Here is a 17,400-nt window from a genome sequence, read left to right on the forward strand (position 1 = left end):
GGGGGACGGGGGGGCGTCGGGGACGGGGGGGGGCGTCGGGGAGAGGGGGACGGGGGGGGCGTCGGGGAGAGGGGGACGGGGGGGGGCGTCGGGGAGAGGGACGGGGGGGGCGTCGGGGAGAGGGGGACGGGGGGGTGCGTCGGGGAGAGGGGGACGGGGGGGGCGTCGGGGAGAGGGGGACGTCGGAGAGGGGGACGGGGGGGCGTCGGAGAGGGACGGGGGGGCGTCGGGGAGAGGGGGACGGGGGGGCGTCGGAGAGGGACGGGGGGGGCGTCGGGGAGAGGGACGGGGGGGGCGTCGGGGAGAGGGGGACGGGGGGGTGTCGGGGAGAGGGGGACGGGGGGGGGGCGTCGGGGAGAGGGGGGCGTCGGGGACGGGGGGGGCGTCGGGGAGAGGGGGACGGGGGGGGAGAGGGGGACGGGGGGGGCGTCGGGGAGAGGGACGGGGGGGGCGTCGGGGAGAGGGACGGGGGGGGCGTCGGGGAGAGGGACGGGGGGGCGTCGGGGAGAGGGGGACGGGGGGTGCGTCGGGGAGAGGGGGACGGGGGGGGCGTCGGGGGCGTCGGGGAGAGGGGGACGTCGGAGAGGGGGACGGGGGGGGCGTCGGAGAGGGACGGGGGGCGTCGGGGAGAGGGGGACGGGGGGGGCGTCGGGGAGAGGGGGACGGGGGGGGCGTCGGGGAGAGGGACGGGGGGGCGTCGGGGAGAGGGACGGGGGGGCGTCGGGGAGAGGGACGGGGGGGGCGTCGGAGAGGGACGGGGGGGCGTCGGGGAGAGGGACGGGGGGGGCGTCGGGGAGAGGGACGGGGGGGGGCGTCGGGGAGAGGGACGGGGGGGGCGTCGGGGAGAGGGGGACGGGGGGGCGTCGGGGAGAGGGACGGGGGGGGGCGTCGGGGAGAGGGGGACGGGGGGGGCGTCGGGGAGAGGGACGGGGGGGGCGTCGGGGAGAGGGACGGGGGGGCGTCGGGGAGAGGGGGACGGGGGGGGCGTCGGGGAGAGGGGGACGCGGGGGGGCGTCGGGGACGGGGGGGCGTCGGGGAGAGGGGGACGGGGGGGGCGTCGGGGAGAGGGGGACGGGGGGGCGTCGGGGAGAGGGGGGCGTCGGGGAGAGGGGGACGGGGGGTCGTCGGGGAGAGGGGGACGGGGGGGTGGCGTCGGGGAGAGGGGGGACGGTGGGGGCGTCGGGGAGAGGGGGCCGGGGATGCGTCGGGGAGAGGGGGACGGGGGGGCGTCGGGGAGTGGGGGACGGGGGGCGTCGTGGAGAGGGGGACGGGGGGGCGTCGTGGAGAGGGGGACGGGGGGGAGAGGGGGACGGGGGGGCGTCGGGGAGAGGGGGACGGGGGGGCGAGGGGGACGGGGGGGCGTCGGGGAGAGGGGGGACGGGGGGGCGTAGGGGAGAGGGGGACGGGGGGGCGTCGGGGAGAGGGGGACGGGGGGGCGTAGGGGAGAGGGGGACGGGGGGGAGAGGGGGGACGGGGGGGCGTAGGGGAGAGGGGGACGGGGGGGCGTCGGGGAGAGGGGGACGGGGGGGCGTCGGGGAGAGGGGGACGGGGGGGCGTCGTGGAGAGGGGGACGGGGGGGCGTCGGGGAGAGGGGGACGGGGGGGCGTCGGGGAGAGGGGGACGGGGGGGCGTCGTGGAGAGGGGGACGGGGGGGAGAGGGGGACGGGGGGGGCGTCGGGGACGGGGGGGGCGTCGGGGAGAGGGGGACGGGGGGGCGTAGGGGAGAGGGGGACGGGGGGGCGTCGGGGAGAGGGGGACGGGGGGGCGTAGGGGAGAGGGGGACGGGGGGGCGTCGGGGAGAGGGGGACGGGGGGGCGTCGGGGAGAGGGGGACGGGGGGGGCGTCGGGGAGAGGGGGCCGAGGATGTGTCGGGGAGAGGGGGCAGGGGGTTGTGTCGGAGAGGGGCGGGGGGGGGTGTCGGGGAGAGGGTGACGCGGGAGCCAGGGATGTGTCGGGGAGAGGGGGCGGGGGGTTGTGTCGGAGGGGGGGCGGGGGGTGTGTCGGGGGGAGGGGGACGGGGGGTTGTTGGGGGGAGGGGGACGGGTGTGACGGGGGCTGTTTCGGGGAGAGGCGGGCGGGGGGTTTCGGGGAGAGGGGGGGCGGGGGTCTGTGTTGGGGAGAGGGCTCGGGTAGAGGGGGGCGGGGTCGAGGAGAGGGGGACTGGAACCAGGGGTCGGGGAAAGGAGGGTGAGCGGGGTTAGGGAGAAGTGTACTGAGGGTCAGTGGAGAGGATGACACATTCTGGGGGTCAGGAGATGTGGGCTGTGAAGAAACGGAGACGGGCAAATAAGGGTTGAAAGTTGGCTTGGGCGGCGGGGATGGTGCAGCGAGAGACTGGGAAATGGGGGTCAGACGGCGGGCTCGGGCAGGGGTGAGAGAAAAACTGGGGAGCTGGTCATGGATGGGAGTGTTGGGGCTTGGGCAGTGGGGAGAGAGGACTGGGGAATGGGCGGCATGGGCATGGGATCCAGCATTTTGTGGAGATCTGGTAACTTTACCATTTGTCCAGCGACCTCCAGATGTCCCTTTAAGGACTGCTGTAGAACTGGCAAAACTAGTTGGTAGCTGCATGCTGCATTTTTGACTTCATTTTTCATGCATTTGCAGAGGGGCCCTGAGACAAGCGCACGGCTCTTCTGTGCAAATTTAAATTGATCCAGTGCAGATTAAAGGCAGCCGCCAGGGACGCCTAAAATTAGCAAGGACCAATATGGCAGTGGCCATGTCGATGACAGATTAGGTACAGAACCTTGTGCCCAGAAATTGGTATACATTGAGCTTGTTTTACACCCAAATTCTACCCCAGTGTGCCCAAATAACTTGCTGAATGGGCCCATGCCAAGTGCCAGGATATTGGATCAGGCGCCTCACCATAAATTAAAAATTATTATTTTTTAAAATTCATTTATGGGATGTGGGCGTCACTGGCAAGGCCTGCATTTATTGCCCAGCCCTAATTGCTTCGAGAAGGTGGTGGTGAGCCACCACCTTGAACCGCTGCAGTCCGTGTGGTGAAGGTACTCCCACACTGCTGTTAGGTAGGGAGTTCCAGGATTTTGACCCATCAGCGATATACTTCTAAGTCAGGATGGTGTGTTACTTGGAGGGGAACTTGGAGGTGGTCGTGTTCCCATGCACCTGCTGCCCTTGTCCTTCTAGGTGGAAGAGGTCACAGGTTTGGGAGGTACTGCTGAAGAAGCCTTGGCGAGTTGCCACAGTGCATCTTGTAGATGGTACACACTGCAGCCACGGTACAGAGGGAGTGGATGTTTAGGGTGCTAGATGGGGTGCCAATCAAGCGGGCTGCTTTGTCCTGGATGGTGTCGAGCCTCTTGAGTGTTGTTGGAGCTGCACTCATCCAGGCAAGTGGAGAGTATTCCATCACACTCCTTACTTGTGCCTTGCAGATGGTAGAAAGGCTTTGGGGAGTCAGGAGGTGAGACACTCGCTGCAGAATACCCAGCCTCTGACCTGCTCTTGTTGCCATAGTATTTATGTGGCTGGTCCAGTTAAGTTTCTGGTCAATGGTGACCCCCAGGATGTTGATGGTGGGAGATTCGGCAATGGTAATGCCATTGAATGTCATGGGGCAGTGGTTAGACTCTCGCTTGTTGGAGATAGTCATTGCCTGGCACTTCTGTGGCACGAATAGAAACATGGAAAAATAGGAGCAGGAGTAGGCCATTCGGCCCTTCGCGCCTGCTCCGCCATTCAATATGATCATGGCTGATCCTCTCTTTCAATACCATATTCCCGCTCTCTCACCATACCGCTTGATGCCTTTTGTGTCTAGAAATCTATCTCCTTCTTAAATATATTCAGTGACTTGGTCTCCACAGCCTTCTGTGGTAGAGAATTCCACAGGTTCACCACTCTCTGAATGAAGATATTTTTCCTCATCTCAGTCCTAAATGTGTTATACGTATCCTGAGACTGTGACCCCCTCGTTCTAGACCCCCCAGCCAGGGGAAACATACCCCCTGCATCCAGTCTGTCTAGCCCTGTCCGAATTTTATACGCTTCAATGAGATCCCCTCTCATTCTTCTAAACTAGTGAATACAGGCCTAGTCGACCCACTCTCTCCTCATACGACAGTCCTGCCATCCCAGGAATCAATCTGGTGAACCTTCGGTGCACTCCCTCTATGGCACTCCTTACCTAAGTATATCCTTTCTTAGGTAAGGAGACCAAAACTGCACACAGTACTCCAGATGTGGTCGCACCAAGGCCCTGTACAAATGTAGTAAGACATCCTTGCTCCTGTACTCAAATCCTCTTGCAATGAAGGCCAACTTACCATTTGCCTTCCTAACTGCTTGCTGCACCTGCATGTTTGCTTTCAGTGACTGGTGTACAAGGACACCCAGGTCCCTTTGTACATCAGCATTTCCCAATCTAGCACCATTTAAATAATACTCTACCTTTCTGCTTTTCCTACCGAAGTGGATAACTTCACATTTATCCGCGTTATACTGCATCTGCCATGTATTTGCCCACTCACTCAACTTGTCTAAATCGCCTTGAAGCCTCTTTGCATCCTCCTCAGAACCCCATCTAGTTTCGTGTTGTCAGCAAACTTGGAAATATTACATTTGGTTCCCTCATCCAAATCATTGATATATATTGTGAATAGCTGGGGCCGAAGCACTGATCCCTGCGGTACCCCACTGGTCACCGCCTGGCACCCCGAAAAAGACCCATTTATTCCTCCTACTCTGTTTCCTGTTACCTGCCACTAATTAGCCCAAACCTGAACGTCATTCAGGTCTTGTTGCATGCGGGCATGGACTGCTTCATTATCTGACGAGTTGTGAATGGCACTGAACACTGTGCAGCCACCAGCGAACATCCTCATTTCTGACCTTATGTTGGAGGGAAGGTCATTGATGAAGCAGATGAAGATGTTTGGGCCTAGGACACTGCCCTGAGGAACTCCTGCAGCGATGTCCAGGGGCTGTGATGCTTGACCTTCAATCACCACAACCATCTTTGTGCTAGGTATGTCTCCAGCCAGTGGAGAGTTTCCCCCCAATTCCCATTGACTTCAGTTTTACTAGGGCTCCTTCATGCCACACTCGGTCAAATGCTGCCTTGATGTCAAGGGCAGTCACTCTCACCTCGCCTCTGGAATTCAGCTCCTTTGTCCATGTTGGGACCAAGGCTGTAATGAGGTCGAGAGCAGAGTGGTCTTGGCGGAACCCAAACTGGGCATCAGTGAGCAGGTTATTGGTGAGTAAGTGCCGCTTGATAGCACTGTCGATGACACCTTCCATCACTTTGCTGATGATTCAGAGTAGACTGATGGGGTGGTAATTGGCCAGATTGGATTTGTCCTGCTTTTTGTGGACAGGACATACCTGGGCAGTTTTCCACATTGTCAGATAGATGCCAGTGTTATAGCTGTACTGGAACAGCTTGGCTAGAGGCGCGGCTAGTTCTAGAGCACAAGTCTTCAGCATGATAGCCGGAATCGAATTGGCTGAAGACTGGCTTCTGTCACGGTGGGGACCTCAGGAGGAGGCCGCTATGGATCATCCACTCGGCACTTCTGGCTGAAGATGGTTGCAAATTCTTCAGCCTTGTCTTTTGCACTCACGTGTTGGGCTCCACCATCATTGAGGATGGGGATATTCATGGAGCCTCCTCCCGTTAATTGTTTAATGGTCCATCACCATTCACGACTGGATGTGGCAGGACTGCAGAGCTTTGATCTGATCCGTTGATTGTGGGATCGCTTAGCCCTGTCTATAGCATGCTGCTTCTGCTTTTTAACATGCATGTAGTCCTGTGTTGCAGCTTCCCCAGGTTGGCACCTCATTTTTAGGTACGCCTGGTGTTGCTCCTGGCATGCTCTTCTGCACTCCTCATTTAACCAGGGTTGGTCCTCTGGCTTGATGGTAATGGTAGAGTGAAGGATATTCCGGGCCATGAGGTTACAGATTGTGGTGGAATACAATTCTGCTGCTACTGATGGCCCACAGCGCCTCATGGATGCCCAGTTTTGAGCTGCTTGCTTTGTTCTGAATCTATCCCATTTAGCACAGTGGTCGTGTCACACAACACGATGGCGGGTGCCCTCTGTGTGAAGACGGGACTTCGTCTCCACAATGACTGTGCGGTGGTCACTGCTGCCAATACTGTCATGGACAGATGCATCTGTGACAGGTAGATTGGTGAGGACGAGGTCAAGTAGGTTTTTCCCCTCGTGTTGGTTCTCTCACCACCTGTCGCAGGCCCAGACTGGCAGCTATGCCCTTCAGGACTTGGCCAGCTTGGTCAGTAGTGGTGCTACCGAGCCACTCTTGGTGATGGACATTGAAGCCCCCGACCCAGAGTACATTCTGTGCCCTTACTGCACTCAATGCTTCTTCCAAATGGCGTTCAACATGGCAGAGTACTGATTCATCAGCAGAGGGAGGATGGTAGGTGGTAATCAGCAAGAGGTTTCCTTGCCCATGCTTGACCTGAAGCCATGAGACTTCATGGGGTCCGGAGTCAATGTTGAGGACTCCCAGGGCCACTCCTTCCCGACTATACCACTGTGCCGCTACTCCTGATGGGTCTGTCCTGCTGGTGGGACAGGACATACCCAGGAGGAGCTTGGGACGTTGGTTGAAAGGTATGATTCTGTGAGTATGACTATGTCAGGCTATTGCTTGACTAGTCTGTGGGACAGCTCTCCCAATTTTTGCACAAGTCCCCAGATGTTGGTGAGGAGGACTTTGCAGGGTTAACTGGGCTGGGTGTGCCGCTGCCGTGTCTGTAGCCTGTGCCGAGGTCGATGCCGGATGGTCCGTCCGGTTTAATTTTTATTATTCTGTTTCGTAGCGGTTTGTTACAACTGAGTGGCTTGCTAGGCCATTTCAGAGGGCGGTTAAGTGTCAACCACATTGCTGCGGGTCGGGAGTTACCTGTAGGTTAGACCAGGTAAGGATGGCAGATTTCCTTCCATAAAGATGGGTTTTTATGACAATCCGATAGTTTCATGATCACCATGACTGATACTAGCTTTTTATTCCAGATTTATTTAATTAACTGAATTTAAATTCCCCAGCTGCTGTGGTGGGATTTGAACTCACGTCTCTGGATCATTAGTCCAGGCCTCTGGATTACTAGCCCAGTGACATTACCACTATGCTACCATTCCCGTAAATTGAGTTTGATCACCCTGGCCTACACTGTCCCATCAAAGAATCCCAGGAGTCAGGGCAGGGCAGGCTCTAAATTATTCTTTATCCTGAAGGCTTCCTTCAATATTGAAACCATCCCTCCAATATTGTTGCCAGGGTGCTATCAGTATGACTTGACTTTGTTTTAATCCAGTTTCTTCCTTTATAATGTAGGGGTTGTTGTCCAATCAGTTGGTATGGTCTTTGCTAATTGTGCTCTTGGTGTGTTCAGGTTTGAGGAGGAGAATGGTCGTCGCCTTGAGCTGAACCAACGCTGTTTTTACGCTGCCAATAGCGCTGTGCAGTGGCTCGACATCAGGCTACAGATGATTGGTGTTACCGTGGTGACTTCCATTGCTGTTATTGCTGTCATTGAGCACAGACTGAAATATGGGAATGCTGGTAAGTTGGAAAGTTTTACTCCCTCAACTCTTGGAGATATACAGCATGATTAACCCTTGAGCACAAGAGCGCGACTGGCTCAATGGCCTACTCCTGTTCTTATATATCCCCACTCCACTCCCTCCCCTGAGATTGAACACCACTGTCTGACTGTATCCCCACTCCACTCCCTCCCCTGAGATTGAACACCACTGTCTGACTGTATCCCCACTCCACTCCCTCCCCTGAGATTGAACACCACTGTCTGACTGTATCCCCACTCCACTCCCTTCCCTGAGATTGAACACCACTGCCTGACTGTATCCCCACTCCACTCCCTTCCCTGAGATTGAACACCACTGTCTGACTGTACCCCCACTCCACTCCCTCCCCTGAGATTGAACATCACTGTCTGACTGTATTCCCACTCCACTCCCTCCCCTGAGATTGAACACCACTGTCTGACTGTATCCCCACTCCACTCCCTTCCCTGAGATTCAACACCACTGTCTGACTGTATCCCCACTCCACTCCCTCCCCTGAGATTCAACACCACTGTCTGACTGTATCCCCACTCCACTCCCTTCCCTGAGATTCAACACCACTGTCTGACTGTACCCCCACTCCACTCCCTCCCCTGAGATTCAACACCACTGTCTGACTGTACCCCCACTCCACTCCCTTCCCTGAGATTCAACACCACTGTCTGACTGTATCCCCACTCCACTCCCTTCCCTGAGATTGAACACCACTGTCTGACTGTATCCCCACTCCACTCCCTCCCCTGAGATTCAACACCACTGTCTGACTGTATCCCCACTCCACTCCCTTCCCTGAGATTGAACACCACTGTCTGACTGTATCCCCACTCCACTCCCTCCCCTGAGATTGAACACCACTGTCTGACTGTATCCCCACTCCACTCCCTTCCCTGAGATTGAACACCACTGTCTCACTGTATCCCCACTCCACTCCCTTCCCTGAGATTGAACACCACTGTCTGACTGTATCCCCACTCCACTCCCTCCCCTGAGATTGAACACCACTGTCTGACTGTATCCCCACTCCACTCCCTCCCCTGAGATTGAATACCACTGTCTGACTGTATCCCCACTCCACTCCCTTCCCTGAGCTCGAACACCACTGTCTGACTGTATCCCCACTCCACTCCCTCGCCTGAGATTGAACACCACTGTCTGACTGTATCCCCACTCCACTCCCTCCCCTGAGATTGAACACCACTGTCTGACTGTATCCCCACTCCACTCCCTCCCCTGAGCTGGGAGAAGATGACGATCTGACTATTTCCCTCCATCCTGAATTGAAGCTGCAGAAGAATAGACACATTCACAGTTGTCAGTTGATCTCCATGATGACAGTGCAGTCGGTGGAAGGAATAATGGCATTTATTTTATGTCTAACCTCACCAGCTGAGAAATAATACATGATCCCGAGATACATCAGGCAGCTTTGAATGATAGGTGCCTTGTGTAAATGTCCGAGTTTCACCTGTTGCGCCTTGTGTAAAGAAAGACGTGCATTTATATAGCGCCTTTCATGACCTCGGGATCTCCCAACGCACTTTGCAGCCAATGAAGTACTTCTAAAGTGTAGTCACTGTAAGAAGTGTGGCAGCCAGTTTGCGCACAGCAAGATCCTGCTAATAGCAATGTGATAATGGCTAAATTATGTGTTCAACACGGGAACATAGAAACTTCTTCTTAGGCAGCCCCTCGGAACCGAGGATGACTTGCTTCCAGATTTAAAATGAGTTCTCAGGTGATTGATGAGTCCAATGCGGGACCTACAGTCTCTGTCACAGGTGGGGCAGATGGTGGTTGAAGAGGCGGGTGGGTGGGGTGCTTGGGTTGACGTGCGCTGCTTGCGCTTGGCTTCTGCTTGCTCCCGGCGAAGAGATTCGAGGTGTTCGGCGCCTTCCCGGGTGCTTCTCCTTCACTTTGTGCGGTCTTGGGCCAGGGATTCCCGGGTGTCGGTGGGGATGTTACACTTTTTCAAGGAGGCTTTGAGGGTTTCCTTGAAGCATTTCCTCTGCCCGCCTGGGGCTCTCTTGCCATGCCGGAGCTCCGAGTAGAGCGCTTGTTTTGGGAGTCTCGTATCGGGCATGCGGACGATGTGACCCGTCCATCGGAGCTGATCGAGCGTGGTCAAAGCTTCGATGCTGGGGATGTTGACCTGAGCAAGAACACTGACGTTGGTGCGCCTATCCTGCCAATGGATTTGCAGGATCTTGCGGAGGCAGCGTTGGTGGTACCTCTCCAGTGCTTTGAGGTGCCTGTTGTACATGGTCCATGTCTCTGAGGCATACAGCAGGGCGGGTATCACTGCTGCTCTGTTGACCATGAGCTTAGTGCCGGGTTTGAGGTCCTGGTCTTCAAACACACTCTTCCTCAGGCGACTGAAGGCTGCACTGGCACACTGAAGGCGGTGTTGGACTTCGTCGTCGACGTCTGCCCTTGTTGACAGTAGGCTCCCAAGTTATGGAAAGTGGTCCACGTTGTCCAAGGCCTTGTCGTGGATTTTGATAATCGGGGGGCAATACTGTGGCGGGGGCAGGTTGGTAGAGGACCTTTGTCTTATGGATGTTTAGTGTAAGGCCCATGCTCTTGTACGCTTCGGTGAAGGTGTTGACGATGGTTTGGAGTTTGACCTCCGAGTGAGCACAGACGCAAGCGTCGTCTGCATACTGTAATTTGACGACAGAGAATGGGACATACGAACAGGAGTAGACCATTCAGCCCCTTGAGCCTGTTCAGCCATTTATTGAGATCTGTATCTTAACTCCATCCATCTGTCTTGGCTCCATATCCTTCAATACCCTTATCTTGCAAAAGTCTGTCAATCGCAGATTTAAAATTATTAATTGAGCTAGCATCTACTGCTTTCAGTGGGAGAGATTCCAAGCTTCAACCACGCTATTTGTGAAGATGTGTTTCCTAACTTCTCTCCTGAATGGCCTGGCTCTGATTTTAAGGTCATGTCCCCTTGTCCTAGACTCCCCCACCAGCGGAAGAAGTTCTCTCTGTCTACCTTATCAGTTTCTTTCAAAATTCTAAAAACCTCAATCAACTCACCCCTTAATCATCTATATTCCAGGATATACAGGCCTAGTTCATGTCATCTCTCTTCATAATCTAACCCTTGGAGCCCTGGTAACATTCTGGTGAATCTGCGCTGCACTCCCTCCAAGGTGCAATGCCCAGAACTGTACACAGCACTCCAGACGTGGGCTAACCAGGGCTTTGTATAGCTGTAGCAAAACTTCCTCCCTTTTATGATTTTTTTTTTGTAACCGACTACTAAATTTTAGTGATCTGTGTACATGGACCCCTAAATCTCTTTGGACTGCCACTGTTCCGAGCTTTTCACCATTTCAAAAATACTCAGATTTTACTTTTTTGGTCCAAAATGGATGACCTCACACTTACCTGTGTTGAAATCTGTAGTGTATGTACTTTGCAGAAGGAACTATATTCTGCAGCCCCTGTATACTGCAGTACCAGTAGTGACCACCCCTGTATATAAGCCTGTGTAGTAACTTTTGCATAGTAGTTCCAGGTTGTCTCCACTCAGTAAAGACCTGTTATAACCAACTCCTGCAGTCCGTGTCTCAATTATACACGGACATAATACTGGCGACGAGCAGATCCGAACTTACCTACAGTCTGCACCACCTCATGGGGATCCATCCCTGAAGCAAAGTTATCAGAGGTCGAGACCAGAAGGAAGAAAGAAAAAAAGAAAATAAACGAACAGAAGAAACGGGCGTCGACCGTGGGCATCCGCCTCTGATTCATCGGAGTTGAAGATTTGCAGGAGAGGCTGTCGAGAGCGGGGCTTGGTTATCCTGTCGATGGTGTGTCAGCTAATCGGGCTGGTGTCAGGTAGTACACTGATCCTTCCTGGGCTGCGGTGGTCTAGAGCTCGATCGGGTGGCTTTTCAATGGGGCCGAGCAGCGTTGTCGGGAAGAGGAGAGAGAGGGTGGAGCACACAGGGCGCGGCCGGCGCTACGAAGCCGAGCAGCGTACAGACCCGAGAAGAGGGAGGCAAGTGTCCCGCAGGGTTGCTCCGACAACGGGGAAATAATAAAAATTAGAAGCGCAGAAAGCCGCGTGGAGCTGCAGTTTGCCACGGGAACCGCGGAGAGCGGCGTTAGCAGCAGCGCGGGGGGGAAGTGCGCGAAGACCATAGGGCGTCGCCATCAAGGCATAAAACGCCAGCAACAGCTCTAGCAGCAGCGGAGAAGACAGAAAGCGCGGGAGGCGCCATCTTAATCCAGCGGGGAAGAAGGCAAAGCGCGGGAGGCGCCATTTTGTTAAATCGGGGAAGAAGGCAAAGCGCGGGAGGCGCCATCTTAGATTTCCCAGATGCCGAAGACTGGCAATATCACTGCCTTCGATAATGCAATAGAAGACTGGACCACGTATGTGGAAAGAGTCGAGGTATATTGCGAGGCAAACGAAGTAGCCGATGAGAAAAAGGCATCGGTACTACTAAACTTTAATGGGCGCAAGAACGTACAGCCTATTGCGGAACCTGATTACTCCAGCCAAACCGAAGGCGAAGAGTTTTAATGAAATTGTTGATATCCTACAGGAACACCTAAATCCTGCACCGCTGCTGATAGCAGAAAGATTTAAATTCCACAGGAGAAATCGGCATAAAGATGAGAGCAATGCTGATTACCTTACGGAACTACGCAAGCTATCAAAGCACTGCCAGTTCGGAGCAGGACTGGCAGATACCCTACGGGACAAATTTGTCTGTGGACTCCTGAGTGAAGGAACCCAGAAGAGGTTACTCTCAGAGAAAGAGCTGACGCTAGATAAGGCTTTCAGCGTGGCAGTATCGTACGAAGCAGCAGCAAGGGGAGCTGCAGAAAAACAGCAAATGCCACAGGAATACGGCACCCACGAAATGACACGGGGATTTGCAAAATGTTATCGCTGCGGCAGAACAACCCATGACCAGAAGGACTGCTGGTCCAAGAACAAAATATGCAGGCAATGCGGAAAGATGGGACACATTGCACGAGTTTGCAGGTCTGGGAAGAAGACTAACGACAACAAAAAGGCTACTAAGGAACAGTACAGGAAAGTACAAAAGATGACGGACAGTAGTTCCGAAGACCAGATGAGCGATAGTGAATCCGGGAACAAGAGACTAAGCTGTCTCAAACTTCACAACGTAATCGCAAAAGAGGATCACCGAACCATTTGGGTCACCCTCATGATAGCAGGGTCCCAAGTCAAAATGGAATTGGATACAGGATCAGCTCTGACCGTCATGAATTGACGAGACTACGAGCGGCTATTCTCGCACATACCCTTGAAAGAGACATCCATTGTCTTGAAGACGTATACGGGGCAAAAAGTATACCCCAGAGGAAAAATAAGGGTGCCTGTCGAATACAACGGCAAGGAAATACAGAAATTGTATCTGTACATACTGCAAGATAGTGGACCACCGTTATTGGGACGTGAATGGATCAGAAAGATAAGTTTAGACTGGCACTCCATTCAGGCACTGACGGTGGCTGGTAAAAAGGATGACGACGTCACTCCTGGACGATTGTCAACAATCTTAGCTAACGCCAAAGAGGTATTTCAACAAGAAATGGGAACTCTTAAAGGCGTAACCGCCTCGATAAAAATAGAAGAGAATGCAATTCCCAAGTTTTTCAAAGCAAGACCGGTACCATATGCAATTCGCCCAGCCGTCGAGGCAGAGCTGGAGAATGCAGGCGTGTTATCTAAGGTAGACTGGAGCGAGTGGGCGACACCCATCGTTCCTGTCATGAAGAAAACGTTAAACAATAAGTCTGAGGAGCCAAGGAAGGTTCGCATCTGTGGGGACTTCAAGGTGACGGTGAACCCAGTCCTTCACACAGTACAATATCCTCTTCCGAGGATAGAAGATATTTTCGCCTCACTATCTGGAGGGAAGCGTTTTACAAAAATTGGCCTAGCACAAGCATATTTGCAGATGGAGGTTGAAGAATCCTCTAGGAAGTATCTCACGATAAACACTCACAAAGGTCTTTACCAGTATAATCGACTGGTATTCGGAGTAGCATCAGCTCCGGCGATATGGCAAAGAGCGATGGAACAAGTCCTGCAAGGGATTCCGGGGACTCAGTGCTACTTGGACGACATCCTAGTGACAGGTGAAGATGACAGTGAACACCTTGCCAACCTAGAGCAGGTGCTCACTAGACTAAGAGAACATGGGCTACGAGCCAATCGCCCCAAGTGCGAGTTTTTTAAGAAACAGATATCGTATTGTGGCCACGTGATTGATGAAGAAGGGTTACATAAGTCCCCTGACAAAATTGAAGCGGTAGTTAAGGCTCCAGCGCCTGGAAATGTGTCGCAACTGAGGTCATTCCTCGGATTGGTGAATTACTACCATAAGTTTTTGCCGAATTTGTCCACAATTCTGCACCCACTGAACGCCCTACTACAAACTGGAGTAGCATGGAAATGGAGCGATGAATGTAAGCGGGCCTTTCAGAAGAGTAAGGACCTAATCGCTTCAAGAGAAGTATTGGCTCACTACAACCCATCACTACCGATAAGACTGGCGTGTGATGCATCTCCCTACGGCATTGGAGCGGTACTGTCACATAAATTCCTTGATGGGTCAGAGAGGCCGATAGCTTTTGCGTCACGCTCGTTAACTTCAGCCGAGCGTAACTACGCCCAGATTGACAGAGAGGCCCTCAGCCTGGTGTGGGGGGGTGAAGAAGTTCAATCACTACCTGCACGGTCAGAAATTTACTCTACTAACTGATCATCAACCTCGTCTCCATTTTCAACCCTCAGAAAAGGGCGTACCGATAATGACAGCACAACGGCTACAGAGGTGGTCCCTTTTCCTAGGGGCACACCAATATGACATCGAGTACAAAGGAACTAAACAGCATGGGAATGCTGATGGATTGTCGCGCCTACCGTTGCCGACGGTGGAAGAAGCACCTGCAGTGGATCCAGTGGAGATATTCCACTCGACCATAGTCGAATGTTTCCCTGTGACGAATGCAAACATAGAAAAGGAAACACGAAATGACCCGACATTCTCCTGGGTCTATGATTTAACAGTGAAGGGATGGCCAGCACATGGCGAACCACTGCTGCCAGCATTCTCGCCGAGAAGAGAACAGCTGTCAGTGTGCAGAGGAACCTTGATGTGTGGATCCAGAGTAGTAATTCCACCCAAATTGAAGGATAGAGTGCTCAATGAGCTTCATGAGGGTCATCTGGGAGGGGTAAAAATGAAGAACTTAGCCAGAGCGTTTGTGTGGTGGCCGGGAATCGATAGAGAAATCGAAGAGATGACCAAGAGCTGTACAGGATGCCAGAAGGTCCAAAACGCCCCACCACAAGCCCCTCTACATCCATGGGAGTGGCCCTCATCTCCATGGCAAAGGGTGCACATTGATTTTGCTGGTCCATTTATGGACTCGATGTTTTTAATTGCGGTGGATGCACATTCAAAGTGGCCAGAGGTAATAAAAATGTCCTCAACCACCACAGAAAAAACTATCACAGTCTTACGAACCATATTCGCCAGGAATGGGCTGCCTGAACAGATTTGCTCCGACAATGGACCACAGTTTGTGTCTGAAGAGTTCCGGAGGTTCTTAAAGAACAATGGTGTTAAGCATTACACATCCGCCCCATATCATCCAGCCGCCAATGGATTGGCTGAGAGGTTCGTTCAAACATTCAAGAAGGCTATCAAGGCAATGTGTAATGAAGACATACCCCTACAACACAAGGTGGATAACTTCTTGTTTGCCTACCGGAATGCGACACATGCGGTTACCAACCAAACTCCAGCCATGATGTTCTTCAATCGAAGACTACGATGCCGCTTGGATTTGGTTAAGCCAAACGTCAGAAGAGATGTGGAGAACAGGCAGTTTCAGAATATGAATGAAAGGCCGACCAGGAGTTTTAAGATAGGTCAACCAGTTTTGGCCCGGGACTACCGCACAGAGAAATGGCAGCCAGGAACGATCTGTACACGGCAAGGACCTCTAATGTATACCGTGGACGTTGGAGAGAGCATTGTAAGACGCCATGCTGACCAGATTCTAGAGTCAATTCAATTCAATTCAAATCGCTTTATTGGCATGACAAGTTACATCTTGTCAACGTCAACTCCACACCACGATCTGATACACCTGGCGATGAAACCGAAGTACCAATTGCATCTACCTCAGAATCGGTGACATTGGAAGCAGACGAACCAAACAACGACGTTGATCCCGAATCAACTTTGCCAGAAGAACCTGATACCCCAAAGAGGCGTTATCCAGACAGAATCAGGAAGCCTCCTCAAAGACTGAACTTATAATTGCTTAACTTCAACTAATGTATCTAACAACTGTAATTGTAAATATGTGTCTCAATTATACACGGACATAATAAAATCCATCTGCTACAATTTCGCCCACTCACTTTATCAATGTCTCTTTGTAATTTATGCTCTCGTCTACACTACTTACACTCCAGTCTCTGGAGTGCGGCTTGAAGCCACGACTTTCTGACTTGGAAGGTAAATGCTACTTTGTTTCACTCTTTGTATGAATGCCGTTCTCTTACACTGCTCGTGTAAGTTAAATTTTGCTATGTTTCACTCAGGCCTCGAATCATAGAAAGAATCATAGAAATTACAGCATGGAAGGAGGCCATTCGATCCATCATGTCCATGCTGGTCGACAAAGAGCTATCCAGCCTAATCCCACCTGCCAGCTCTTGGTCCGTAGCCTTGTAGGCCACGGCACCTCAAATGCACATCCAAGTTCTTTTTGAATGTGGTGAGAGTTTCTGCCTCTACCACCCTTTCAGGCAGTGAGTTCCAGACCCCCACCACCCTCTGGGTGAAATGTTTTCCCTCAAATCCCCTCTAAACCTCCTACCATTTACTTTATAACTATGCCCCTGGTTGTTGACCCCTCTGCCAAGGGAAACAGGTCCTTCCTATCCACTCTACCTAGGCCCCTCATAATTTTATACACCTCAATTAGATCTCCCCTCAGCCTCCTCTGTTCCAAAGAAAACAACCCCAGCCTATTCAATCTTTCCTCATAGCTAAAACTCTCCAGTCCAGGCAACATCCTTGTAAATCTCCTCTGTACCCTCTCCAGCGCAATCACATCTTTCCTGTAATGTGGTGGCCAGAACGGCATGCAGTACTCTAGCTGAGGCCTAACTAGTGTTTTATACAGTTCAAGCATAACCTCCCTGCTCCTTTATTCTATGCCTTGGCTAATAAAGACAAGTATTCTGTATGCCGCCTTAACCACCTTATCTACCTGTCCTGCTACTTTCAGGGATCTGTGGACATGCACTCCAAGGTCCCTCTGCACTACTCAGTGTCCTACCATTTATTGTGTATTCCCTTGCCATGTTAGCCCTCCCCAAATGCATTACCTCACACTTCTCCGGATTGAATTCCATTTGCCATGGTTCTGCCCACCTGACCAGTCCATTGATATCTTCCTGCAGTCTGCAGCTTTCTTCCTCATTATCCACCACACGGCCAATTTTTGTATCGTCTGCAAACTTCTTAATCATACCCCCTACATTCAAGTCTAAATCATTGATATATATCACAAAAAGCAAGGGACCTAGTACTGAACCCTGTGGAACCCCACTGGAAACGGTCTTCCAGTCACAAAAACACCCATCGACCATAACCCTTTGCTTCCTACTTCTGAGCCAATTTTGGATCCAACTTGCCACTTTGCCTTGGATCCCATGGGCTTTTAATTTTGTGACCAGTCTGCCATATGGGACCTTATCAAAAGCCTTGCTAAAATC

The 17,400-nt window shown here is 53.1% G+C and overlaps 1 protein-coding gene across 1 annotated transcript in view; it reads left to right on the top strand.

Moving 5' to 3' along the window:
- abcc10 (ATP-binding cassette, sub-family C (CFTR/MRP), member 10) overlaps positions 1-17,400 on the top strand; it is a 257,280-nt gene that overhangs the window by 178,003 nt on the left and 61,877 nt on the right. Inside the window, exon 16 of the mRNA XM_085998249.1 lies at positions 7,325-7,572. Within this exon, the coding sequence (XP_085854375.1) occupies positions 7,325-7,572 (248 nt within the window). The remainder of the gene's footprint in view (positions 1-7,324; positions 7,573-17,400) is intronic.

Source organism: Somniosus microcephalus, chromosome 9, assembly GCF_052327205.1.
Source record: "Somniosus microcephalus isolate GS21.2 chromosome 9, FLI_Smic_1.0, whole genome shotgun sequence".
NCBI lineage: Eukaryota > Metazoa > Chordata > Chondrichthyes > Squaliformes > Somniosidae > Somniosus > Somniosus microcephalus.